The sequence below is a fragment of the Furipterus horrens genome, unplaced genomic scaffold, assembly GCF_987537825.1.
Source record: "Furipterus horrens unplaced genomic scaffold, mFurHor1.1.pri manual_scaffold_11, whole genome shotgun sequence".
Taxonomy (NCBI): Eukaryota; Metazoa; Chordata; class Mammalia; order Chiroptera; family Furipteridae; genus Furipterus; species Furipterus horrens.
The window spans coordinates 59,448,814-59,475,222 of record NW_028327181.1 but is presented as its reverse complement, the minus strand read 5'-3'; the positions used below and the strand labels follow the sequence as shown (position 1 = coordinate 59,475,222).

At 53.5% G+C, this 26,409-nt stretch overlaps 1 protein-coding gene and 1 non-coding gene across 2 annotated transcripts in view; both read left to right on the top strand.

Moving 5' to 3' along the window:
• The window catches only part of DOC2B (double C2 domain beta), a 28,608-nt gene extending 3,580 nt beyond the window's left edge, over nucleotides 1–25,028 (top strand). The window contains exons 2-9 of the mRNA XM_090292951.1: nucleotides 5,070–5,149; nucleotides 8,187–8,261; nucleotides 11,792–11,901; nucleotides 12,053–12,179; nucleotides 14,912–15,069; nucleotides 22,584–22,665; nucleotides 23,399–23,495; nucleotides 24,017–25,028. Of these exons, the coding sequence (XP_090149077.1) occupies nucleotides 5,070–5,149; nucleotides 8,187–8,261; nucleotides 11,792–11,901; nucleotides 12,053–12,179; nucleotides 14,912–15,069; nucleotides 22,584–22,665; nucleotides 23,399–23,495; nucleotides 24,017–24,153 (866 nt within the window). The 3' untranslated portion in view covers nucleotides 24,154–25,028. The remainder of the gene's footprint in view (nucleotides 1–5,069; nucleotides 5,150–8,186; nucleotides 8,262–11,791; nucleotides 11,902–12,052; nucleotides 12,180–14,911; nucleotides 15,070–22,583; nucleotides 22,666–23,398; nucleotides 23,496–24,016) is intronic.
• On the top strand, nucleotides 13,043–13,331 carry LOC149997893 (signal recognition particle RNA). The gene has a single exon (XR_016507305.1).
• Nucleotides 25,029–26,409: the final 1,381 nt, after the last annotated feature.

The window sequence follows — 26,409 nt, the reverse complement described above, 5'->3', positions numbered from 1 at the left end:
GCTGAAGATCCAGCCATCACATGTAACAATAAGGTTCTAACTTTGATAAGGATCAGTTTCCTCTCTCATGTCTCATTTTAAGAGCAAGGAAAGCTCTCCCAGAATCCCCAGAAGACCTGGCCTCATTAGCCAGAACTGCATTATGTGCCCATGTTTACACCTGCCCTGCAGGATTCAGCCTGGGCCTGGGGCAGGACTTACGTCATGGAGGCCTGGAGCAAGAAAGGAGTGGGGCATCACTGTTAGGCCTGCCCGGAAGGCCCTCACCTGATGCCATTTCCTGGGACCCCTGGCAATGATTTCCCTTCCTTTGAACCAGGCATGTTCTGCTGGGACCATATCTCTACGCACTCACCATTACGAGACCAACTCTGTGTCAGGCACTGTGCTGGGCACAGAGATTCAAGAATGCTGAGACACTGTCTCTGACATCAGGGAGTTTATGAGATCAAAGGGCACAAATAGCCCAGCAGTGAGGACCGCCAGGCAGGAACCCAATGGAAAGCACTGCGTTGGCCCACAGAGAGGGCTCTGCGCGGAAGCCGGAGGGAGGGAGAAAGCAAGCCACTCCCGCGGGAGGGGGAAGGGCAGCGCTCCCGGTGGAGGGGCTGCATGTGCAGAGGTGTAGGAGAGGGCCCAGGTGTAGGAAACGGCAGGCGGAGGCAGAGCAGTGAGGTGAAGCGGCTGAAGCAGGGGGGAAAGTTAATGATGAGGCCAAAGCCACCATGTCTCAGAGGAACAGAGGACCTTGAATGCCACACTGGGGCGACTGACATGAGTCCAGGAGCCAGGGGAGAACCTTTGAACCATTTAAAGCAGGGGGTGAATAGATTTATAAGTCCTAACCCTCTGCCTCTGAGCTCCTGGGAAGCAGGTATGTGTGGTTCATTCCTCTTTATATCCCCTGCAGGGCCCAGCTCAGTGCCTCCATATCCCCAACCATGAAATGCTTTTGACTCAGGTTTAATCATTTTTAGATTTTTAAAACTATTTGAGAGACTGATGTTTTTCTTAAAAAAACAAAATAACAAAAAACAGATTTTCTATTCCCAAGAGTGTACTGGTGAGGGAAGTCCAGGTGCAAACCAAGGTCAAAATGGTGCTGTCCGTCTCCATCAGCAGAGCAGAGGGGATGTTCATCCTTAGAGGAACCAACAGGGGCTTCAGCTTGATCTCTGAATTAGCCCCATTAGAGCTCTATAATTATCAACAAGCGAGTGACAACTCTCAAAGGCCCATTAGTGACCAACGCTCATTATTTTTCCAAAGATGTAAACTTTAGCCGGGACATGTGATCTGAGTGACTCAAGGGCAGGGCCCCGCAACTCACACAGGCGAGCACCCTCACCTGCCCCGAGAGCCCTCTTCACCCGTGCCACAAGCCTGGGGTGCATTTCCAACTCTGCCCCCCCCCCCCTGCAGGGCACAGCCAAGCCCTTCATGGTCCCCAAGAGCAACTCTGCTTTTCTCTCTTTTTTCTCCATTGCATTCTCCTGAGATTTCAGCTAAACTAAGTGGCAGACAAAACATTTTGGAAGCCACTACTCTTTAAGAGAGGAACTATCAGGACAGAAATGAAGAGGTCTCAATTCTGCCCTGGCCAGGTAGCTTGGGTTAGTTGGAGAGTCATCCTGTGCACCAAAAGGTTGCAGATTCAATTCCTGATCAGGGCACATACCTGGGTCGCAGATTTGATCCCCAGTCAGGGAGTATATGAAAGGTGGCCAATCAATGTTTCTCTCATCGATGTCTCTGTCTCTGTCTCTCTCTCTCCCCCTCACTCCCTCCTCACTCCCTCTCTTAAATCAATGAGTATATCCCGGGGTGAGGATTGAAAAAAGAAAGGAGGCCTAGCTTCTATGTCCAACTCTGCTGAGCCACCCTGAACAGGTCACCTGCCCTCTCTGAGCCCCATTACTCTGAATGGGAGATGAAGACTTTGGACTATAAGGTCCCTAGGAGAGCTCCACCACTGTCAAGTCTCTAAAAATGGTAACTGAGCCCTGGCTGGTGTGGCTCAGTTGGTTGCTGCATCCTCCCATAAACTGAAAGGTCACAGGTTCCATTCCTGGTTAGGGCACATACCCAGGTCGCAGGTTTGATCCCCAGTCAGGGCGCGTGTGGGAGGCAACCAATCGATGTTTCTCTCTCACAACGATGTCTCTCCCCATCCCTGCCCAACCTCCCACCCCTTGGATAAAAGCAATGAAAAAAAGTCCTCGGGTGAGGATAAAAATAATAATAAAAATGGTGACTGAGCTTCTATTTATAAACGATTATTTCTTACAAAAATTACATTGGAGTTCAAAGAAATGTGTCAACCTCGCCCGGGGGCGACACTAGGCATGTTATTCCTTCCTGGAAAGTGATAACAGGTATCAGCTCCACCGAGCAGCATCGGCCCTCCTTAAACAGGGGTGTCTGGAGCCACAATGGAAGGGCTCCCCTCTCCTCCCGGAGCTGTTTCCCAGTGGGAAGCAGGTAGCCCTCCGTCCATGGGCGTGCCCTTCTCTGGGACTGGGAAGGAGGCAGAGATCATGGAGTGTGCATTTTAATATTCGGGCCTCACCCCAAAGCACAGCTGGAGGGAGAATTGGTTTGAATGGATGGGCCGTGTGAATTGAACATCTGCTCTTTGCTGGCATCCCAGGTGTGACTGAGGCCATGGTCCCTGCTCTCAGGAGGCTAATGTCTGGGGGCAGCAGGCCACAGATAGGCCTGAACCGAACAGCAGTATGACTGACAGTCGTGTAAAGCCAACAGCTTTGGAGAAGATTATTACAAAAGCACAGGCCTGGAGAATGTTGGGCCCATGGCTGTGTGTAGTTGTTAGAGGCACGGTGATGTGTATGTACCTTACCTACAGCACCCTCACCTGCCCGCTTGCAGGGGAGCTAGGAACACAGGCAGCGAAAGGCCAGATACAGTTAGCCTTAAAGCAGCACAGTCTTCTCAGGAAAAAAGTCCCTTAGGCTCCACTCAAGGCCTGTTGACTCTTAATTGGACACAATTCTAACGAGTGTTCTCACCTGGTTTCATAGAATAAACAAGTAACTATTGACTAGGAGGGAGAACTGTTTCTGCTAGCAAATGGAAGTACTCTAACAGGAGTTCCAAGCTGATGGCAAAGCAGGAGGCAGAGAAATGAGGCAAACCTGGGGTCACCTGGTGGAGGAACCCTCTCACACCCCCTTCCGTGTCTGTGCTCCAGCTGTGACCCAGGGCAGCAGCTGCCATCAGAGCAATGACTCAGGTTATTCAGAAAAGTGCAAGCGACCAGTTGTATGTGCTACTCACAAAGCTTGGGAGGGGAGTGATCCAGTTTGGAACGAGTTCATCCCAGGAGGTGTCTCAGAGGGGCAAGTACAGTTATCTAGAAAAGTCACCGAAATGGATCTGCTCTTTCTATAATTATCTACCAAGCGCTTTCTGTATCCCAGGTGAGTTTCAAAGCATGATGCTGTGAGGTGGATGCTAGTGCGTCTCCATCTTGCAGAGGAAACTGAGGAAGGGAGCAGCTAGATAAGCTGCCAGGGATCACACAGCAAGGAAGTACAGCGCCAGGATTGGAACCCAGGGCCATGTGCCCCCAGGCAGTGACAGAGATGCTGGGCTGTGTGCCTTGTCCTATGTTAGCAACTGGGGAGCAAGACACGGGTGCCCTGCCATCGCCTCGGAATAAAGGACAGCTCCACATGCACAGGCCTTAATTTGTCCATTTCTCTGCAGCCCCAAAACTTTGCCGGGCCTGGGCACCTGTACGAGCCCAGGGGTCTGTGGGCAGGATGGTCCTTGTGACATCTATTCGGCTCTGCAGTTGTTACAGTGAGAAGTCATCTGCGGTTCAGATCTAAACGAATGGGTGTGGCTGGACCCATGTGGGCTGCCCTGCTTTCCCCCACCATCACTTCAGTCACTCAGCCCCTGACCCTCTCATTGGCCTGTGGTTGGATGCCCCTTCCCCAGCCCCACTGTGCACTGGCCAACTCTTCCTCATCCTTCATGGAGCAGGGGAAGCATCACCTCCTCCAGGAAGCCTTCCCTGAGGGCCTTAATTCACATCAAGGCCAGGCATCCCCATCACTCCTGGCCCACCAGACTCTGTTATGGCAAATTCTCTTCACCTGTTCCGCCCATTAAGCTGTGTTTTCCTTGGGGCAGAAACCGTGCCTTTATCTTCATGCCTAGAGTCTGCGTACGATAGACATTTGTTAAGGAATGAATGAATGAGATACCAGTTGACCAGCCCAGCAGGCTGCAAGCAGTATCTGCGCTTCTAAAAACATCCTGTGAATGAGCACTTGCCATCCAGAGACTTGCCCCAAGGTCTGCCCCCACCACAACTCCCATCTTCGTGCGGGGAGGCCACAGCTGCCGTGTGTGATTGCCCCCGAGGGTGGCAGCTGCACCCAATTATTGCTGCATTCTCAGCCTAGCCTTGGGAATCCCCCGCTGCCCTTACGAGGCTTGCTGGTAACAGCGCAAGGACCCAGCTGGCTCCTCAAAGCCTGCCCAGGCCCCCAAGGGACCAGAGACCAGGGAGCTGCACCCTGAGGTTGCTGGGAGGCGGGTGTGCAGATCAGCCAATGAGCCTGAGAGGGCCTGCAGCCTGGCAAAGCCTTCTCTCTTCTGCCTTCTCACATGCCTTGTGGCGTCTAACGGGTGAGGGAAACTGAGACTGAAGCCCAGGGAGTCAGCTGCTCACAGAGGGCAGGAGAAGACAGCATCTCCTTCAGCCGAGGGCCCAGGACAGGTGGGAGCCCCACTGGGCCAGCCCCGGGGCAGGCAGCACTGCGCAGGGCGCAGGGGCCCGGGCTGTGCAGCGGCCTCCGCGCTCGCCGACTCAGGGCGCCTGGCCTCGCCTCTCTGAGCCTCAGCCCCTCATCCACACAGTGGGGAGAACTCTGCCCCCTTCCCAGGCTTGGGAGGCTGGGTGGAGGGGTTGACATGCAGTCGGTGCCCAGTTGGTGGCAGTCACTGTGGCACTGGGACCTCGTCCGACCTCACAGAGGAGGGTGACGCTGCTCCACCGCGCAGCCAGTGCGTGACCCGAGCCCCTTTGTCCGCAGCGGCCCTGGGCACGCTGGACTTCAGCCTCCTCTACGACCAGGAGAGCAACGCCCTCCACTGCACCATCAGCAAGGCCAAGGTAGGCCCCGCGGCTCCGTCCCCAGGCCCAGCGGCCTGGCAGAAGGGCTCCGGGCGGAAGCCAGGCGCGCCCCCCACCCCCACCCCCCCGCCCTTTCCTGTCCCGACTGGGTGGTGGTCCGGCTGTGTGGGAGCAGGGCCCCGAGGGAATTTTTGCCTAAATCATCCCAGCTACCCTAAAAGGCCCTGTAGAGGGCACTGTAGGGAAGGAGCAGAATCAAGGAAATGGGGGGGCGGGAGAACGAGAGGATGGGGGCCTGGGCAGGGCTTTCGGGGACAGAGGCCCCGAGCTGGGGAGGGGACGCTGTTGAGGGAGGGACGGGTGCCACTGTCCCCCTCTGGACGCTGAGGCCACTCCAGGCAGAAGATTAATCTCGTCGAGTCAGGGCCTGAGAGTGCTCTCTGGGTCGGGCCATGGGGGGCCTTGCCCACCGAGTTGGCACGTGTCACCTCTGTGCTCTCAGCCGAGCTGTTCCCTTCCTGCCCCCACACATGGCTCCCTCCGGGAGGAAGGTGCCCAGACTGATGTTTTCTCGCAAGGTAAGTGCGGCAGTGCAGCCTGGTAGACCCTCCCAGTAGAGTGGTAGAAGCTCCTGGGCCTGGCTCAGAGCAAGGGGCTGCCCAGGCCAGAGCCCACCCCACTCCCCCAGCCTGCGAGCTTCTCGGCCCTCCCACCCACCCTGCCATGGCTCTGCCCCCCAGAGGGCATGCTGCCTGCCACTGCCCCGGCTATGCCCCTACCACCCTGGGCCACTACACCTGGACTGCCACAACAAGCGTGAGTATTGACACTGGGCACCTCCAGGCCCACATGCTCTATCCCACCCCCGACTCTGACCCTGTCCTCCAGGAGCAGTTGGGGCAAGATGCAGAGCAAGCCCAGCCTGGCATGGCAGGGGCTCGGACCTGCCCTGGGTGCAGGGCTGAGAGTCGGGTGACCCCCAGCTATGCCATGGTGGAGGGCGGACTGCAAAGTGCAAACAGATCCCTTCCCCTTTCCCTCCACCCAGCTTTATACAGGCTCTCCAGGCTTGGGGGCGGGATGGGCACTGGCTGCCAGGCCACTCTGACCAGAGCCTTCCCTTGTCCCCCCATCCCAGACTCAGGACCTCCTGTGCTGTGCGCCCCACCTCCCCTCCCTGCGCCCCAGAGGGGTTGTGCTGGTGTAGTGGGGTATGGACACAGTCTCTGGGCACCCATGTGTGCACACACGTGTGGGTTCCTTGAGGGGTGTGTCACTCAAGGCATTTGAAGTGGGGGATGGGAGGACCCCAAGCCATGGTAGCTCCCCCATTCTCCAGGTCATTCCCTGCTTAGGCCCTGTTCTGCAGAGGCAGGGGTGGCACAGGCATGGGAGTAGCTGGGGCTCTGGGCTGGGTTTTGGGGAGGAGCCCCGGGCGTAAGGAAGCTGAGGCAGGGCTGACAGGCAGAGCCCCTCAGGGGACTTGGGAGGAGGCCAGATACCCTGGTGCTGGACCCTAGTTTGGCCACCTTCCCCCTGGGTAAGCAGTGCAGCCTCAGTTTGCTCCTCTGTAAAACAGGGCTAATCATCCCCACCCAGGTGGTGGTTGTGAGCATTAAATGCTGTCTTGGAGGATGGTGCCAGGTGGCAGGCACCCAGGCACATGCCCACAGACACGCAGGCCCTCACATCCACAGAGGAACTAAGAAAACTGGCAGACCGCCCATCTGGGCACTTCGTGGGAGCAGGCAAGAGGCCGGGGAGAGGGACTTACGTTCGGAAGGGCCGCCTCATTGCCATGGTGCACGCAGGACCACCAAGCCAAGCCTCGTCCCAGAGCCTGCCCCACGGAGCAGGGCAGAGCTCAGACACCCCACCCCAATCCTCAACCACTTCTTTGGCTTCTTTCCAGTGGGCTAGCGTGCAGGGAAAGGGGAGCAAACCACCTGCTGTCCAGGCCCTTGGCCAGCATCATACCCTCCACTCTCCCTCCAACCCTGGAAAGTGAGAACTGTTAACCCCTGTTACAAATGATAAAGCTGAGACTCAGGAGACTGAGGAACTCATTCCCTTACCCAGCTCATAAGTGCAGGAGCTGCCCAACCAGGCCAGTCTGGCTCTAAAACCTGCGTGCTGCTTCGCAGAAGCAGAGCAGTGGGTGGTTGGAAGTGCCCATGGCAGGGGTGGGGGAGCTCCCTTAAACCAAGGTAGGAGCAGAGGCAGGAGAAGAGCCTCCACTCCCCTAGGAAGTGGTCCTGGTCATGGGCAGCCAACGTGTGCAGTTCACCTCCGAGTGACGTCATGGGGTTACCATCTCTGCTTATGCCACAGATGCCTCCCTACGTCACTGTGCGCCTCCCCAGAAGGAAAAAGTACCATTCTCAGAAACAAGAGCAGGCTGAGGTCAGCTAAGCCCTGTCTGTTTAGGGGTCTGCTGGTTCCCTGACTGGTACCTGGCTGGTTACACCAATCGTTCGAGAGTGAGGGATGCCATCTTGTGGAGGGACAGTCCGCGGCCAGCCGGCGAGCTGTGTGGCCTCCGTAGACACAGGCAGGGCACTGGGGCAGATCCAGGGAGAAACTGAGCCTGCTCTCCACGACAGACCATTTTTCTCCAGCCACAGAGAGATGCATGTGGATGAGTGAATGGGTGGTCGTGTGGATTTGGCGTCAGTGAGGGAAGTTTTGTTTGGGAAGCAGGGGGTGCGAGGGGACTCAGGAAGAAGGAAGGGCCTGATCAAAGTGGGATAGTGAGGGCCTCATTCAGAGAAAAGTGAGGCACGTGGCCTCAGCACCTGGCCTCCGAGATAAGAGAAAGAGAAAGAGACTGCTCTGGCAGACGGCCCCTGATGCCTGCGCCAGGACATTGGAGAGAGGGAGGGTCACACTAGTACTGAGCCACCCTCCCCCATTCTCAGAGTGTGAGCCACGGGGCTTCTGTGAAGAGGGTCATGAGTGGACCCAACTGGGTGGCCTGGAGAACAAGGGGTGCCTGCTGATCCAGGTGCCCAGATGCCCTGGCTGCTCTGTGTCCCTGACCCCCAGTTCACAGCCTTCACTGTTCTTCTCTGCTCAGGGCCTGAAGCCAATGGACCATAATGGGCTGGCGGACCCCTATGTCAAGCTGCACCTGCTGCCCGGAGCCAGTAAGGTGAGGGGGTCTGCCCTAGGCCTGCTGACCAGCTCTGCTTGCTGTGACCGGCCCAGGCTGGGCTTGGGGCAACCAGGGGGGCCCACAGCGCTCACACCCACCTCAGAGCCCAAGCAAGCTGATGGGACCTCAGCCATTCACCTTCACCCAGAGCACCCAATCAGCCCCACACCCTCCAGACTTCCCAGGAACCTAAGGTCAGCACTGCCTGCCTGCTGAGTTGGCAAAACTTTCCAGAGAGTTTCCAGGCCAGCATTTTATAAGAAGCAATCTTAGGTGGAGGTTAATATTATGTTCTTTAAAAAGGGTTCTGCCTTAGCTGGCTGACTCAGTTAGTTGGAGCATCATCACATATACCAAGGGGCTGCAGGTTTGATTCCTGGTCAGGACACATGCCTGGGTTATGGGTTCAATCCCTGGTCAGGGCGCATACAGGAAGCAACTGATCAATGTTTCTCTCTCATATCAATGTTCTCCCCCTTTCTCTTTACTCTCTCTCTCCCCCTCTCTCCCTAGCCACCCCCCTCCTCTCTCTCAAGTCAATAAAAATATATCCTGGGGTGAGAATTAATAAATAAATAAAAAGGGTTCTGTGGTCAAATAACATTGGAAAACATTGTTAAACAGGTTTCTTTGCTGCAGGACTTATCAGAGCCTTTAATGTGTTGATGGACTGCTGTGATGCTCCACAAGGGGGATTAAGCAGACAGTGTCTGCTCGGTTCTTTTGTCCCCAGAACCCATGGTCCCATGCCAGATGACCCAGCAGGCAGAGCAAGCACATGGTGCATCTAGGAAAGGAGAGAAAAATTTTTTAGTAAAATCTGCTATGAAACAAAAGCATCAAGGTGACCCTCAGCACTGGAAGATCAAACCTTCATTAGACTTCCTCACACGTGCCTTACAGCTCAGTGTTGTTTCCTTTTAAATTTCATGGAAGGAAAGGTTTCATCAGCTTTTCAGCTTTTGGTCTTGCCCCTGTCCTGGGGCCCACAGACACCTCAAGGGGCGTGAGTTGTGCAGACCCCTTGCAGGGGCTCAACTACAGCCCAGCCCAGCAGCTTTGGTTCCAAGAGGAGACCAGTGGGAAAGTAGGGGCACACAGGACATGGGAGTGTGGGTAGCACAGCTCTATGCTAGTGTCCTTGTCCTGGCCTCTTTCTTTCTTTTTAAAGATGTTATTTATTTTGAGAGAGACTGGAAAGGAGGGTGAAAGAGAGGAAGAAAAACATCAATGTGTGGTTGCTTCTCATGCGCCCCCAACTGGGGACCTGGCCCGCAACCCAGGCATGTGCCCTGACTGGGAATCGAACTGGTGACCCTTTGGTTCACAGGCCAGCAGCTCAATGCACTGAGCCACACCAGCCATGGCTGCTGCCCTCTTTCTCTGAAGCCAAGAGTTAGGGAATTCCTTCCCAGCTCAAGTGGCCTGAGGAAGGGTCATTCATGGCAGTGCCCTCTGGGCAGAGCCTCGCTGGCCACTGTGGGGACTCTTCTAAGCCAACTAAGTGTCCTGCCCCCAGCCGAGTAGCCATGGGCTTCCAGGGCCAGAGCTGACACTGAGGCTCCAACCCTCTGACCAGCGTGCAGGGCTGAGGCTCACCGCCATCCAGGAGAACCACCCAAAGTCTGGGAAGGCAGGGCCACAGGAGACAGGCCAGTGGCTCTGGAGCAATGGGCTCCCCACCACAGGCCTCCCCACCGTCCTGCTGCAGCTGAAACTTGCAGGGCTCAGGGCCATGGGACCAGGGGACATGCCAGCTCAGGAGCTCCGTAACTCCTGGCACCTAGAATGGGCAGTGCCTTGAGGCTGAGTTGTGGGACGAATGGGATGGTGCTTTACAAAGAGAAGTGTCCTGCCAAGGACATTCCCTGAAAGCGACGCTGAAGGAGAGGTGCTCTTGTGCCTTCCTCACAGGGGAGCCCAGCCCGAGGGCGGTAACCACTGAGCTCCACAGAGCTTATGTAAGGGCTGGAGCCAGGCTTCGAACCCAGGCCTAGCTGACCCAGCCTGGGCCTGATGTGGCAGAACCCAGGTCAGCAGGAGCACCAAGAAGGAGTGGAGGTGCCATGGCAGCTTGGACAGGCCATCCCACAGGCATTCTCTAGGGAAGGTGACATTCCAGGCTGAGGTGACAGCCCGGGCAAAGGCAAGGAGGTGTGAGGGAGAGAGTCCAGTCCAACAGCCAGGCTTCCCAGCAGCACCCCCAGCCCCAGCTTCCTGCAGAACCTCCCCAACACCCTCCACATACACACACTATCCTCCCACACACGTCATCACCCACACACGCCATCTGCTCCCACATGCCATGCCCCTCCACACCACCCCTCCACATGCCACTCCCCCCACACACCACTCTCCCCACACACATGCCACCCCACCCCACACACATCTGCCCCCACCTGCCACACCCCTCCACATCTCACTCCCCATACACATGCCATTTCCCATACACGCCACCCCCCACACAACCCCACACATGCTATCCCCTACACACACCAGTCCCCCCACACACGCCATTCCCCACACACATGCCACCCCCACACATGCTCCTACACACACACCACTCCCAACACACATGCCACCCCACTACACACACTATGCCACATATGCATGCCACCCAGACACGTGTGCCACACATATGCCACCTCCATACACATGCCAACCACGCACATCACCCCACACGTGCTGTGCACACACATGGCACCCACACACCCCACCCCACACGCGCATGCCCCCCATGCACCACTCCGACACACGCCACCCCACATGCACAGCACACCACACATGCATGCCACACACATGCACACACTGCCCATTGTGCCACACATGTACCGCTGGCAATGCACCCCACAAACATGCTACTCACACACCCATCATCCATGCACCCCCACCCCCAACACATGCCACCCCATACACATGCTACCACACATACACCATCCCACACATGCCAGTCCACACACACCACCCACATACCATGACCACCCACACACTCCCACACATGCCACCCCACACACACCACTACGCCCCACCCCCCACACGCACACGCATTGGGGCCGGGAGCCTCCTGCTTTAGGTTCCTAGGACCTGCAGGAACACATTTTACCACCAACCACACAAATTTCTTATCTCCTAGTTCTGTAGCTTAGAAGTCTGACATAGGTCCCTCTGGGTTAAACCCAAGTGTCACAGGGCTGTGGTCCCTTCTGGAGGCTCTATGGGAGAAGCCGTGTCCCCTCCTTTCCCAATGGATAGAGGCCACCCCATCATCCATCTTCAAAGCCAGCCACAGTGCACCTGACCTCTTCCCTCGTCACATCTCCCTCTGGCTCTCCTCTTCCACTTCCAAAGGCCCTGTGATGACATTGGACCCGCCCAGATCGCCTAGATCATCTCCCTGTTTTGAAGGCAGCTGATTAATGATCTGAATGTCCCTTTGCTCACAGGTTCGGGGGGGTGAGGGCGTGGTGGCCGTCACTCGGGCCATGCACCGCCCTCTCATGCTCATAGGACCGTTTTACTCTCTCCAGGCAAATAAGCTCAGAACAAAAACTCTCCGAAACACTCTGAATCCCACGTGGAACGAGACCCTCACTTACTACGGGATCACAGATGAAGACATGATTCGGAAGACCTTGCGGTGGGTGAGGGCCCCGGGCCATAGGCCCCCTCCCCACCCGTGCCTGCCCCGGTCTCATCCGCTCCTCACCCCCGCTTGCAAATCCCCACTGACTTTGGAAGCAGAGAACACCCACTGTGTCTGAAGAGCTGGCCATGCCCTTGCCCTCCAGGATCTCTGTGTGTGACGAGGACAAGTTCCGCCACAACGAGTTCATCGGAGAGACACGTGTGCCCCTGAAAAAGCTGAAACCCAACCACACCAAGACGTTCAGCATCTGCCTGGAGAAGCAGCTGCCGGTGAGTAGGCCACAGCGCTCCACAGGTTGTCCACGCCCTCCCTGCCGGGAGCTGAGGGCCAGCAGCATTTACTGAGCACCTACTATGTGCTTGGCATGCTTGCAGGTCCTGGGGAGATAGAAATCCCTGCCCCCGTGGAACCTGAGCAGGAGACGGACACAAAGCAGGATAATTCACTTACTCGGATCCTATGACAGACAGTGATGACAGTGATCAAGGCCAAGATCAGCATGGGAGAGGCTGATGGTTTAGATGTGTGCTGGGGAAGGACTGCCAGGCAAGCTGGAGTATTCCAGGCAGTGGGAACAGCAGGTGCAAAGCCCTGTATGAAAAGTGCCTTGCCTGTTGGAGGCAGAGGCGAGAAGCCCACTGAGTGCAGCGGAGAAAAAGAGGGGAGGGTGTCCTGGGAGTTGAGAGCAGAGGTTGGGAGCAGGGAAGCTGGGAAGGACTCAGGCCTTCACCCTGAATAAGATGGGCTAGGCCAGGGCTAGGGCAGCCGACTACATTTCAATAGGTTCTCTGGACTCAGAATGGCAGAGAAAGGAGGGCAGGAGCAGGGAGAGCTGTGAGGAGGAGGTGAGCTTGGCTCAGGCCCGGGCTGGCACAGCCGTGGCAAGGGAGAGGTACTGGCTCTGGGATGAGTGTGCTGGCAGATCTGAGTCCCTGCGTGTGGGGGCTGTGCACCTGGAGGACCAAGGATTGTTAACTGGGATGCAGAGGACCTTGGGAGGAGCAGCTGGGGACACGAGAACTCAACTGGAACATGTTAGGCGTGAGGTGCCTGTGAGATACCCAGAGGAGACAGAAAGTAATTCTTTCCTAGAAATTGCAATTGTTTGAAAACGATGTCAAAACCAATTTTGGCCAGGCGCAGTGGTGCGCGCCTGTAGTCCCAGCTACTCGGGAGGCTGAAGCAGGAGGATCGCTTGAACCCAGGAGCTCTTGGCTGTAGTGCACTATGCCAGTCCGGTGTCCGCACTAAGTCTGGCATCAGTATGGTGACCTCCCGGGAGCAGGGGTCACCAGGTTGCCTAAGGAGAGGCAAAGCGGGCCAGGTCAGAAACGGAGCAGGTCAAAATTTCCATGCTGACTAAAATCAATTTTGTCCCCAGCCGCCTGCAACAGCTGAGGCCTCCCAGAGCCTCGGTCCATTTGTCTCACCTCTGCCTCCCCTCTGCTGGAGGCCTCACCTTCACCCAGTTCCAGGCTGGGAGCGTTTGGCCAGGAGGCCCCGGGGTCCTGAGAAACCTTGACCTTTTGACAGTCCAGTGCTCAAGGGTACAATCCCCTTCCTGGGACAGTCCCCGCAAAGGCCCGGGCAAGGAAAAGGCGATGGAGGACAGAGCCCCGTGGCTGTGCCCCATGTGCAAGGCCTGCGCCCTGGGACAGATGCTCGGCAGCCTGGCCTGGGTCATGCCCTGGGAACAAGTCACCCTAAGGCCAGAGCTCCCTGCCAGAATCCCAGCTCTGTCTTCTTGCATAAGTAGATCAAATGTTATTCCCTTGACATGTTCTCTCCCACTCACAGACATTTGTGTGATGGGTCTGACCTTTTTTGTTTTATTATTAGTCACTAACCACAGGTAACCCAGTTTTTCCAAATGATCTATGTCGCTTATAAAAGGCAACATCAACTCCTACTCTACTTGTGTTCCTGGAATTTGATCCCCAGCATCAATAAGCAACTGGGGGGGTGTGCACGTGTGAATTGTGTGTGAGCATTGTGCATGTGTGTGAGCGTGCATCTGCATGTGAACGCGTATGCACGTGTGGGAGCATTCAGTGTGGAATGCGTGTGTGAGGGTGTGTTTGTGCACGTGGATGGACGTGAGTGTGCATGCCTGTGCACGGGGCATGACTGGGGTTTTGCTAGGGGCGCATTAGTCTGGTCTCAGGGACACAAGGTCATCATGTGAGTGCAGTTTGGAATTGACTGCTCTGGCAGTAAAAACACGTTTTGATGCTGCATTTTAGATTGTATATAAATCTGAGAACTAATTTGTTCTCAGTAAATACTGAACAATAAACCAGCTTAATGGTCTTCATATAAAATGACCCAAAGTACTCACCCTGCCCCCGAAATAGCTGAAAATGTCCATGCTCCTTTATATTGTTTATTGGCACATATTGCACAGACTAGCACAAGAGCTGTGGTTCAGCGCGGTCCCGGGCCAGAGTGGCAGACAGCTGACTCACACCGCCTGGTCTGGTCTGCTCCCCTCGGCTGCCTGAGCGCTGTGTTGAGAAAGATGCCGAGGCTGTATTTGAGCTCGTGGTGAATGCTGCGACCAACTAGCCATGTCTGCTCTGGGTGTGGGAGGTGGAGAAGGCGACCCTGTGGGAGCCCTGGGGCTCCAGCTGGGTGTGCCTGAGTGGACAGAGGGTACAGGAGAGGGGTCCACGTGAGCAGCAGCCAGAATGTGGGAACAGGTGATCTCAAGAGGATGAGGAATGGAGAAGCACCGGGCTGGCTGCGGAGGGGGGAGCCAGACAGTGAAGCCTACAGTTGCACAGACCTGGGTTCCCCTACCTGCCTCCCAGCTCTGCCTGGTTGGGAATGTGTCAAAGCTTTGTCTTCCATGTTCTCCCCAAGGAGGCCACCCCTGTACCCTGAGGGGCTCCAGGAAGCACCTGCTCCCTCTACCCTAGGCCCGTGGATGGCCTTGGTGGCTTGTGGCTAAGGGAAGGGATGGGAGCAGGTGAGGACAGCACACTGACTGCCCGCCCCACAGGTGGACAAGACGGAAGACAAGTCGCTGGAGGAGCGGGGCCGCATCCTCATCTCCCTCAAGTACAGCTCGCAGAAGCAGGGCCTGCTGGTTGGCATTGTGCGCTGTGCACACCTGGCTGCCATGGACGCCAACGGCTACTCAGATCCCTACGTGAAAACGTGAGTGTGTGGCCAGGCTGGCCACCTCCTTCTCTAGCTACCTCGGGGGACAGGAGGCCCATGTGACCAGACCAGTAGTTTGTGTGGCCGGCACAGAACGCACCTGAAGAGCAGCAGGCACGGTGCCCACAGGCCGAGTTCTCTTCTGTGCTCCTTTGGCAACTCCACGGGTTAAGTCTACCCAGCCCCATTTCACAGATGAGGAAACTGGGGCCTGGAGAAGTTGAGTGGCTTCCCGGGGTCAAACAGATAGTTATCTCCTGATGCCCCATGTAGGCTTCGCCATGACCACAGACCCAGAAGGGGCCACAGATTGCAGGAGGGCTGGGAGATAGTGACAGAACTCTGCTCGGGCTTAGTGCTGCCACGTGCCCAGCCCTGTGCTCGTGCCACAGGTGCAGGTAAGGGTCCACCCCACCCGGCCAGCAGGGCCTCATGGTGGCACTGGAGAGAGACTAACTCAGGGGCTATGCAAGGCAACCTGGGCCTGAGTCGTAAACCTGTGCCCAGAGGGGCTGTGATGCTAGCTCTGCAGTGCAGCCAGGAGCTGTGGCCCTTCAGGTGACGACGAGTGAAGCAGGTGTCACGGTGACTGGCATCAGTGCTTTGCGCCCCCCAAAAGCCGAGGTGGATAGTAATCTGCATTCACAGTTTGACTCTCTCGAGGGCTAGGATGTGGGGAGGAGATGGGCTCCGCAGGGAGGAAGTGCTCCTCTTCGGTCAGGAGAACAGAGGAGTTGGGACGGACCTGGCCTCAGGGGCGGTGAGGTGGTCCTGGTGACAGAGGCCACAGGGACCCCGTGCGCCGCATGGTACAACTCTGCAGCCACCATTCCCACTGGTCACTATCCTATTTCTGTCACTTTTTAAATCAGATGACAGTGGTGCACTTTGGAAAATGGTCTGGCAGTGGCTCAAAAGGTTAAGCCTGGAATCACCATATGGCCCAGCAATTCCATTGCTCGGTATATACCCAAGAGAACAGAAAGCAGTGTCCCCACAAAAACATGCACATGAATGTTCATAGTAGCGTTATTCACAAGAGACAAAAGGTGGAAACAACCTACATGTCTATCAACTGATGAATAAACAAAAGGTGGTCTTTTCACACAATGCGATATCATTTGGCCATAAAAAGGAGTGAAATGCTGATTCATGCTACATGTATGAACCTTAAAACCATGATGCCAAGTGAAAGAAGCAAGTCACAAATGGCCCTGCACTGTATGACCCCATTTATATGGTACGTCTAAACCAGGCAAACCCACAGCGACAGACACTGACTGGTAGTTGTCGGCGCTGGGGGAAACGGGGACTGACTGCTAATGAATGCTAGGTTTCTTTCTGGGGTGACAAAACATAAAATTGTGATGGTGGTTGCACAACTCTGAATATACTAAAAACTGTTGAATTATATATACTTTAAAAAGGTACATTGTACAACACGCGAATTATATCTCAGTAAAGCTGTTACTTTTTAAAAATCCGATGCCACCAGGCTTCAAGGAGCAGCACCCAGGTGTAGTGGGAAGCTGACCAGGATCACTGGGGAAAGTTAGGAGCTACTAATTTTCCACATAAAAACAATGAACTGGGCCCCAATATCAACCATTAACAAAACCGTGATGTCCCGTGGATTAGAGACCACCATGCGGGGAAGGGCTATAACCAGGCAGAAGACAGAGGACACTCTATCATCATTGGTGGGAACCTCAACAATTCCATTCAAGTAGGAAACTGCGCCCTGTGGCTGCGTCATTTCCCTTCTTTGTATCCTAGAAACCCATACCTGGCTGGAAGCTGTTTATTGCAGCACTGCTTGTCACGGTTATAACCTGAAAATAGCAAAGCATTCATCAGCAGAGGCAGATTCACAGAACGGGGCATATGCCTAGAATGGAGTGCTGTGTGGTTAAAAATGAGTAACTTAGGACTAGATGGATTAGCATGGACAGCTACCCAAAACATGCTAAGCCCAAAAGCACACTGCAGAACGATGTATATAGTGTGATGTCTTTTTCTGGCCATTTTTTTTTATCCTCACCCGAGGACATGCTCATTGATTTTAAAGAGAGGGGAGGGGATGGAGAGAGAGGAGGGGAGAAACACTGATCAATTGCCTCTCACACACCCCCAGATGGGAACCTGGACCACAACCCAGACATGTGCCCTGATGGGGAATCGAATTGGGAACCTTTCAGTTCACAGGGCAACGCTTCAAAAGAGCCACACCAGCCAGGGCCCCAGCCCCAGGTGGTCATCTGAGGACAGAAGAGAAAGGGACTGGAAAGGGGAGCAAGGTGCCACCACCTCTACCAGTAATGCTAGAGTTCTCTTACGGCAGATGCAGTCTGATATTTTAAAATCAGGGTCAGTGGCCACTTACCAGGTTGACAGGATCTCCAGGGTCCCATGCTGGGTTACCCAGAAAGCAAGGTCTTACCTGGTACAAGGAGACCCTGTGGCTATGTCCTGACAGAGGGCACCTGTGAACTAGAAGAGATCAGCTAGGGAAGTGCCAGGCAGAGGGGCAGAGGGGCAGAGCTAGATGGGCCTTTTTGTCAGCACTCTTGTTTTTATACACCTCACCCCAGATGACACGTGCCTCGGTTTCCCCAGGCTGAAAATTGACCTCAACTCCAGCTCTTCAGAGTATGATGGAAAACACCAGAGTAACCATGCTGGTGATGACCATCACTAACGTGTACTGAGTAGTTGCTGTGTGCAGGCTGTGCTAGGCCTCAACAGACCCTCCCAGTTGCCCCTGCACTGTCACTTCTGTTACTGTCTCCACGTTATACCTGGGCAACTAAGGAAATTCGGCGACCTGCTGTGCCACCCTGGGCAACTCCTTCATTCTCTGGCCCTCTGCTTTCTTCTAGGGGCCTTAGGCGAGCAAGGACCAGAGGTGACACTGCTGGGGATGGCCCATGAATCCTGGCCAGTGCAGGAGGGGCTCCTGAAAGCCAGGGAGGGGAGACCACCGGGGCTTTGCCAGGACCCCCACGAGGTTGTACTCACTGGAGTGGGGCGGTGAGGCAGGCAGGGTGCTCCAGACAGAGGAGATGGGACCTGTTCATGGCTGGAGGCCCTGAGGTTGGTAGCCACCATGGGGATCCGGTGAGAGGTCACTAGGTGGACACAGGCCATGTGGCATTGAGGACGTGGGAATCCTGCAACAGCTTTCCTTCAAGGCACTCCCAAATGCAGGAATGGGTGACACTTCAACTGTGTGGGACTCCCCTGGCCTTTCTCCTTACCCCCCAAAGCAAACAGGCAAAGGACAAGTCAGAAAACAAAATCCCAATGAACAGCAAAATGGTCAAATAAGTGTAAGAAGCTCATGAGAAACTGAAGAAATTCACCATTATCTAGGTGGGGGGGTTTAGGGAAACCCATCTCAAAAATTGGGTTTATTGAAGTATACTGTACACACAGTGAGGGTCTCCCTTTTGAAGTTTGACTTACGTATTATTGTTCAATCTTGTTACCCACCACCACAGTCGAGATACAGAATACTTCTCTCAACTCAAAGTTCCCTCAGCCCCAGGCAACCACTGACTTTTCTGTCCCACTAGTTTCTCGATTTCCAGGCTTTCTCATCAAGGTAATCACACAATGCATCAGCTTGTGAATCTAGCTTCTTTCACGTGGCACAATGCACTGGAGATTCAGCCACGTGGTCACATGGGCCAAGAGCTTAGTCCCTCTTCTTGCCAAGCAACCGTCCATCGGACAGATAAGCCACAAGTGGTGCATCAGTTCACTGGGTGAAGTGCATGTAGTTTGTTTCCAGTTTTGGGTGATTGTATAAAGCTGCCAGAAAACAGCATTTTGTGTGGACACATGTGTTCATTTCTTTCCCCCACCCCCAGCTTTTATCAATACATATTTTGTAGTGTTTCTATAATGAACCGGTATTATTGATGTAATAAAAGTCACAGCTCCCCAAAACAGTAAATGCGAAGTAAAGCAACAATGAGATAGCACTTCCTGCCTTTCAAACTAGCAAGGAATTTTTATTAAGTTTATTGGAGTAATACTGGTTAATAAATTACACACATTTCAGGTGTACAACTTTATAATACGTTTACTGTCGCACACTCCCCACCTGAAGTCTTGTCTCCTTCCAGCACCTTGTAATTTAACCCCCTTCATCCCCTCTGTCCTCCCCTCACCCTGCTTCCCCTCTGGTAACCACCATTCTGTTGTATCTTGAGTGTTTTGTATGTTCATTTGTTGCTTTTTGTCTTGCATTCCACATGAGGGGAACCATGCCATTCTTTTACCATATGACTTATTTCACTATCAACAACCACCCATGTTGTCACAAAAATTTCATCTTTATGGCTGAGTAGTAGTCCATTATATACGCACATGTGTGTATATATTTATATCAAATCTGCTTTATCCAATCAGCCATTAAAGAACATTTAGGTTGTTTTCGTATCTTGGCTATTGGTAATGCTGTAATGAACACAGGAGTATATATCTTTATGAATAAGTTTCAAATTTTGGGGGCCGATACCCAGAAGAGGGATTGCTGGGTCATATAGTTCTCTTTAAATTTTTAAGGAGCCTCCATACTGTTCTCCCTAGTGGCTGCACCAATTTAATTCCCAGCAGCAGTGTATGAGGGTTCCCTTTTCTCTACATCCTCCCCAAAACGTTTGTCGTCTTACTGATAATAGCCATTCCAAGGTGTGAGGTGGTGTCTTTTCATTTTCCTGATGATTAGTGATGTTCATTGTGAAAATGTATCTGTATGTCTTCCTTGGAAAATTGCCTATTCAGATCCTCTACCCATTTTTTAACCCAGTTGCTGTTGAGTTGTATGAGGTCTTTGCATATTTTGGATATTAGCCCCTTATTGGAGGGATCATGTGCAAATATCTTTTCCCATTCAGTTGGATGCCATTTTATTTTGTTGATGATAGATTCTCTGCTGTGCAGAAGCTTTTTAGGTTAATACAGTTCCTTTCATTTATATTTGCTTTTACTTCCCTTGTCTTTGTGGTCAAGTTCACAAAAACCCCTCTGGGACCAAGGTCTGTAATTTTAGTACGTATGTTTTCCATGTATTTTATTGTTTGTCTTATATTCAAGGCTTTATCCATTTTGAATTAATTTTTGTGTATGGTGTCAGATACCAGTCTAGTTTCATTTTTACATGACTTTCCAGTTTTTTCAACACCATTTATTTGAGACTTTCCTTTGTATGTTTTTGGCTACTTTTTCAAAAATTAGTTGCCCATATGTATGGGTTTATTTCTGGGCTCTCAATTGTTTTATTTTTGCTTTTCTGCTAGTACTATATTGTTTTGATTACTGCAACTTTGTAAAATAGTTTGAAGTCAGGTAGTGTGATACTTGGCTTCATTCTCTCTCAGGATTGCTTTGGCTATTCCAGGTCTTTTGTGGATTTAGATTTCTTGTCCTATTTCTGTGAAAAATTGCATTAGGATTTTGATAACAGATTGCATTAAATCTGTAGAATGCTTTAAGTAATGTGGCCACTTTAATATTATTAGTTCTCCCAATACATGAACATGGAGTATCTTTGTAACCAGTTCCAGTCCTGGCCAGTGATGGCTGTTGGCACTGCTGTGCTGTCTTAAGGCTCCCCAGCCACCTGTACCAGGGTCTGCCGTGATGGGAAGGGGGGTGGACAGGGTGATGCCTCTTCCTGTTAGGACACTCCTTCTGCCCCTTACACTCTAGGTCATATTGTGAGGGCTCCACCCAACTTTTTCTCCTTTGCCACACTCTGGAGCGACAGTGGGCGCCACACTGCATCCGTAGCCACCTTGCCTGTCCTTCCCCAGTCTTGCCTCCCCTATTCATTCCAATGTATCATCAGATGTTCTGATACATGAAATCTTTAAAGCATGTCTGGATGCCAAGCAGGGGATCCTTAATGTTAAGTTATAGTTCTCCAACTTGTCATAAACTTAAGGGGAGAAACAAGTCTTCTCACTCTGCCAAGATACTAACATCCCAGCAAGGTTTTTTTTATTATTTTATTGATCATGCTATTACAGTTGTCCCAATTTTTCCCCCTTTGCCTTCCACCACCCAGCACCCTGCACTCCTTCAAGCAATCTCCACACATTGATCATGTCCATGGGTCATGCATTTAAGTTCTTTGGCTACTCCATTTCCTATTCTGTACTTCACATCCCCATGGCTATTCTGTAACTACCTATTTCTACTTCTTAATCCCCCTCACCTCTTCCCCCAGTCTCCCACAGCCCCCTCCCATCTGGCAACCATCAAAATACTCTTGTAGCCATGATTCTGTCTCTGTTGTTCTTGTTTGCTTAGTATGTTTTTTAGATTCAATTGTTGATATACATATTTATTGCCATTTTATTTATAGTTTTGATCTTTTTCTGAAATAAGTCCCTTTAACATTTCATATAATACTGGTTTGGTGATGATGATCTCCTTTAGTTTTCTCTTATCTGGGAAGCTCTTTTTATCTGCCCTTAGTTTCTAAATAATAGCTTTGCCCAGCAAGGATTTTTAAGGTGATGGTACTCAGCTGTGTCAAGGGCATTGCATGTCCACTGTATGGCCTTTGTGGAGGGCAAGTTGGCAAAATGAAGGAAGCAGCTTGACACATGCATGGCTTTGGGTGGGTAATTTCACTTCTAGAAATTCAGTACTTTGTTCAACAGATGTTTATTTACCTACCCAGTGCCAGGCACTGAGATGGGTGCCAGGAGCTGGTACTGGGTGACAGATGTGGTCCTCACCCTCAAGAGTACACTCAGCAGGGGCTTAGCAATTGTGACTCAGTCATCTACAGCAGGACAGGGTGAGGAGCTCTGCAAAGGAGAGGTTCTGAGCCTCCTGTCCTGGCTTCTAAATAGCAGCACCGTGCTGAGCAGCTTTCTGACCTTGGGCAGTTCCCTCTTCTTCCCTGAGCCTCATACGAAGACACCAAAGTCTAAGCTAATGCCAATGGGGAGCTGACTCACAAGCCAGGCTTCCCCCTCCCCTTGGGAAGCATTTATGTTACTGCCCAAAAGGCCTTTTTCCTTCCTCAGAGCTCCAATGAGGTTGCACAACTCCACAAATATACTAAAAACTACTGTATTTTATACTTTAGAAAGATGAAGTTTATAGATCTCAATACATTTGCTCTAAAAAAAGTAAATTTCTGACAATGGACAAACACTGCTAAAATATTTTTCTGGTGAGAAATGAACTTTGTGAAAAGCAGACTTGCAGAATCAAGGAAAGTCCTCTAGGTTAGGGGGATCGAGGGGCTCCATGGAAGTAAATTCCAAGAAAGGGCATGTGAATAGAAGTCCAGGCGATGAAGGAACCTCTTGTTTCTTCTGCTGGAGCTGACTGCCCACCATCGCCACAAAGTAGCGCTGGGGAACCTGTGATGATTAGGGTGAGCAGGGAGGCCATTCATAGCTCTGGGGGTCAAAAAGCTCTTCTAAGTCCTGCTGGCTCAACCTGTACCCCCGCCCCTGCCTATCCATCGGTTCTCGTTTCAGATACCTGAAGCCAGATGTGGACAAGAAATCCAAACATAAGACAGCAGTAAAGAAGAAGACCCTGAACCCAGAGTTTAACGAGGTACAAGGGGCTGGTGTAAACCACAGGAAATCTCTCTCCCAGGACAAGGGGCCTGGCAGGGACTGGGTTCTCAAGGGCCACAGCTTGAAGAATGGGAAGTGGGTGCTGACAAGAGAGCCCCCTGCCATGGGGGGCTGGAGAGAGGCTCAGGCCAGGCTGAACCAGGCCAAGGTGGTGCAAACAGAGGGGATGGGGCAGCCTAGAAAGATCTTCAGAGGATGGAACTTGACGGGACTGGATGTGGAGCTGACAGCAGGCAAACCCAGCAGCAGGAGTAGGTGGTGAGGGAGATGGGGGAAGCTCTGGGTGGGGCGTGATCAGGGCAAGGAAGGAGAGAAGGGCAAGCAGCACAGGGGCCTTGGGCAGAGCCTGAGCAACGCAAGGGCAGACAGAGGAGATGCTTCCAGAGAGTGAAGGGGCACCGGTTGTCGGAGCACCATGGGAGCCGGTGGGAGAGAGGGCTCCACAAAGGGAGTAGTCAGTAGAGCCAGACCCAAGAAAAGTCAGGCACACCAAGGCTGCCAAACCTGCGTCCATTTAGCAGGAAGGAGGCTCTGGGGAATCTGGACAGAGAGGCTTCCTGCAGTGACAAAAGGCCGAGACTCTACCATGGCCACCGCCAGGCACTGACCGCCTTCCTGTTCACCCACCCCTCCCCGTTCGTGCCCTCACCATACCTCGGAGTCCCCCGAACCTATGGCATTAGTTCTGACGCTCCCCTTCTGGCCACTAGGAGTTCTGTTACGAGATTAAGCATGGGGACCTGGCCAAGAAGACCCTGGAGGTCACTGTTTGGGATTACGACATTGGAAAATCGAACGATTTCATTGGTAAGAGGACATGATGAGAATGCCATCTGGCCATGTACCTGTCCTGCCTTGAAGCACAGACACGAAGAGGCTGCGGGGCTGGGGGTGGGGGGGTGGGGGGGTGGCGTCACCTAGGAGTCTGTGGTGGAGCAGGAGAGGTGGTGATGGTCAGCACCCCGGGCTGGACTCTTGAGCCCTTGTGGCCCCAAACCCATGGCAATATGTGCCTAGTAGAGCTCCCCTGGCCATTCTTGCTTTTTCTTTTGGTCCCCTTCCCTTGGCCCCTAATATGTACCACTGCACTCTGCCCCAGCACTGCTCTGGTCCTGGGCAGAAGGGCAGGGTCCCCAGGCCTTAATCAGAGGCAGGGGGAGCTACAAGTGTGGCATGGCGGTTAAGATCACTGTCCACCCTCAGGGCTCTGTGCACAAGGTGGAGAGTCTGGAGCATAGGAGGTGGGGGGAACACTGGTTCCAGAGGGACAGGCAGCAGGAGCACCTGCCCCCAGGCCCCTGGCTTCCCCCTTGACTCCCCTCCTGCAGGCGGTGTGGTTCTGGGCATCAATGCCAAGGGCGAGCGCCTGAAGCACTGGTTTGACTGCCTGAAGAACAAGGACAAACGGATCGAACGCTGGCATACACTCACCAATGAACTCCCTGGGGCTGTGCTCAGCGACTGACCAGCCCCACCTGCCACCACACCCACCCTTGCCTGTCACTTGGCCCAGTACAGGCCTGGCCCTAGGCTTCCTCAGCTGCCACCAAGGGCCTCAGCCTCCCCGTTTGGGGATATCCAGGACACCTGCTAGGACACAGAACCACTGAAGCCCCTGCCTGGAAGCCACGGAGAACCCAGCCACTCAAGGAACAATGAGGGCAGAGCACTGGGTCTGCTTTCAGTCCCTGGGGGCATGGTAGGGCCAGAGGTGCTTGGCCTCAGCACCCACCCCAGGGATGGGGAAAGGACCATCCAGGAGGCGAGGACCCTACTAGAGGTCAGCAGTTATGTCACAAGGGATCCAGGCTGAGAGACTAGAAGTGCAGGGGCGCCTTGATGGGACCAGTGAGAAACGAAGGGAACTTTAGGAAGAGGGGCATGCAGGGAGGAGGCTGGGGACAGGACTCTACACCGGTTCATCTCTGGCATTACTGGACAGGTGGAAAAAGTTGACCTGAGAGCCAGGAATCTTGTGAAGTTTCCAGAAGCTCCCAACGAACATGAGCACTTGGCAAATGCATCACCCAGTGACTTCATAAGCCCCTAGGGATGAATGAAATCCAGGGCCTGCTCTCAGGGAGTCTCTGGTCTCCTCAGGGAGTAGAAAGCAGAGCATTACAATGGAGAGTGAGGACTGCCAAGACCAGCCTGGCCCACCTGCTAGTGCTCTGGATTCTGCTGCCTGCTGGGCAGGGAGGTCTTCCTGTAGGTCATGCTTCAACAAGGCCTGAAAGAGTAGTGGAGTCTAGGCAAAGGGGAAGGGCAGTGTAGGCAACAGAAATGGTCTGCAAAGGCCTGCAGAGGACAGAACGGTGACTGGGCCAGAGACTCGGCATTTCTCGGGGGGGGGGGGGGGCTGCAGGGTTTGTTAGGACAGGAGTGGAGCCTAGGAGTGATGGCAGCCAGCCCCACTCCCTTCACATCCTGGCTGCCAGGGCAGCCTGGGCTCATAGCTGAGGGGGAAGTGACGGAAGCCCAGTGGTGAAACATGTTGGTGCAGGGACACATTCAGTCCTCAGACCCAGCTCGCCCACCTTTGATCACTTTCTCCTCCTAAGGAATCTGGGGGCTGAATCCTGCCTCTTGTTCTCCCCAGAGTAAGTATCAGGTCAGCTGCAGTCAAGACAGAAAAGGGTCCTTTGTTTTGCATGAAAAGCAGCAAAACAACTTCCTTGTCCTCACCCTCCTCTTCCCTTGCTCTGCCTCCGACTGGGTATTGGGGGACCTCTGGTGGTTGTCCATGCATCCTGGCCCTTCTGTGGCCACTGATGTCCCTCTCAGGAATACTAGGCAGCAGTCCAGGGCTTTGTTTCTGAGAAAGCTAAGAGACACCCTTCCTGGTAGGCCTGTTTATACCCTGAGTCAGTTTCTCCAAAGTGAGCTTGAAAGGTTGGGGCTCAGGTCTGAAGCCCCAGACCCTCCCTGCCTATCAAGGGGCCTTCAGGAATCCTGGATGAGCAAATGCATAACAAAGGGACTTCTGTGTTTAACCCATCACTGTGCTGATGGGAAACAGAGCCCAGAGAGGGAAAGTGACCTGCCCAAGGCCTTCAGCCTTACCACAGCTTCTCCATGGCCCCTTCCCCATGCCCAGCCCAGAGCTCTGGACACCACTTATGGGAAGTAGGGTGCTGGGCTCACACACAAGAGGTCCTGCCAGCTGCCTGCCTAGTGCTCTCCCCTACCTGCTGCCCACACACGAACACTAGCAGCAGGGCTTACAGGGGCACAGGAGTTGGGCCTTCTGCTGCAAACACAAAGCACACCACCTGAGGCCTGGGGTGATGACATGAATCCCACCAAGTGCTCATCAGCCCTCTCCCAGTTTGCAGGGAACTCAGGACTGCAGCCCCCACACAGTACCTGGCAGCCTTTGCTGGTCATGGCACCATCTTTAAGAAGGCTTTGTATGTGTGAAAAGAGTTTTCACAATCCGTGTGTCTGGGTTAGTTCTGGGTAGCTTCCTAACTTTGCCTTTTGGAGGGCCTCATTCAGAGAAGAGACTCACAGCCTCTGTGAAGCCATGGAAATGCTGAATAGCAAAGCTACAAGGGACAGTGAGATACATAGGTAAACAGGGCCATCTGGGACAAGAAGTCAGGACTCCTAGCAATCAGCCCAGAGCCCACTACTGACCCAAGCTGTGCCATGAAAGATGGTTCCAGCTGACCACAGGCTGCGAGGCGGGGCTTTTGCTAAGCCAGCCCAAGTGGAGGAT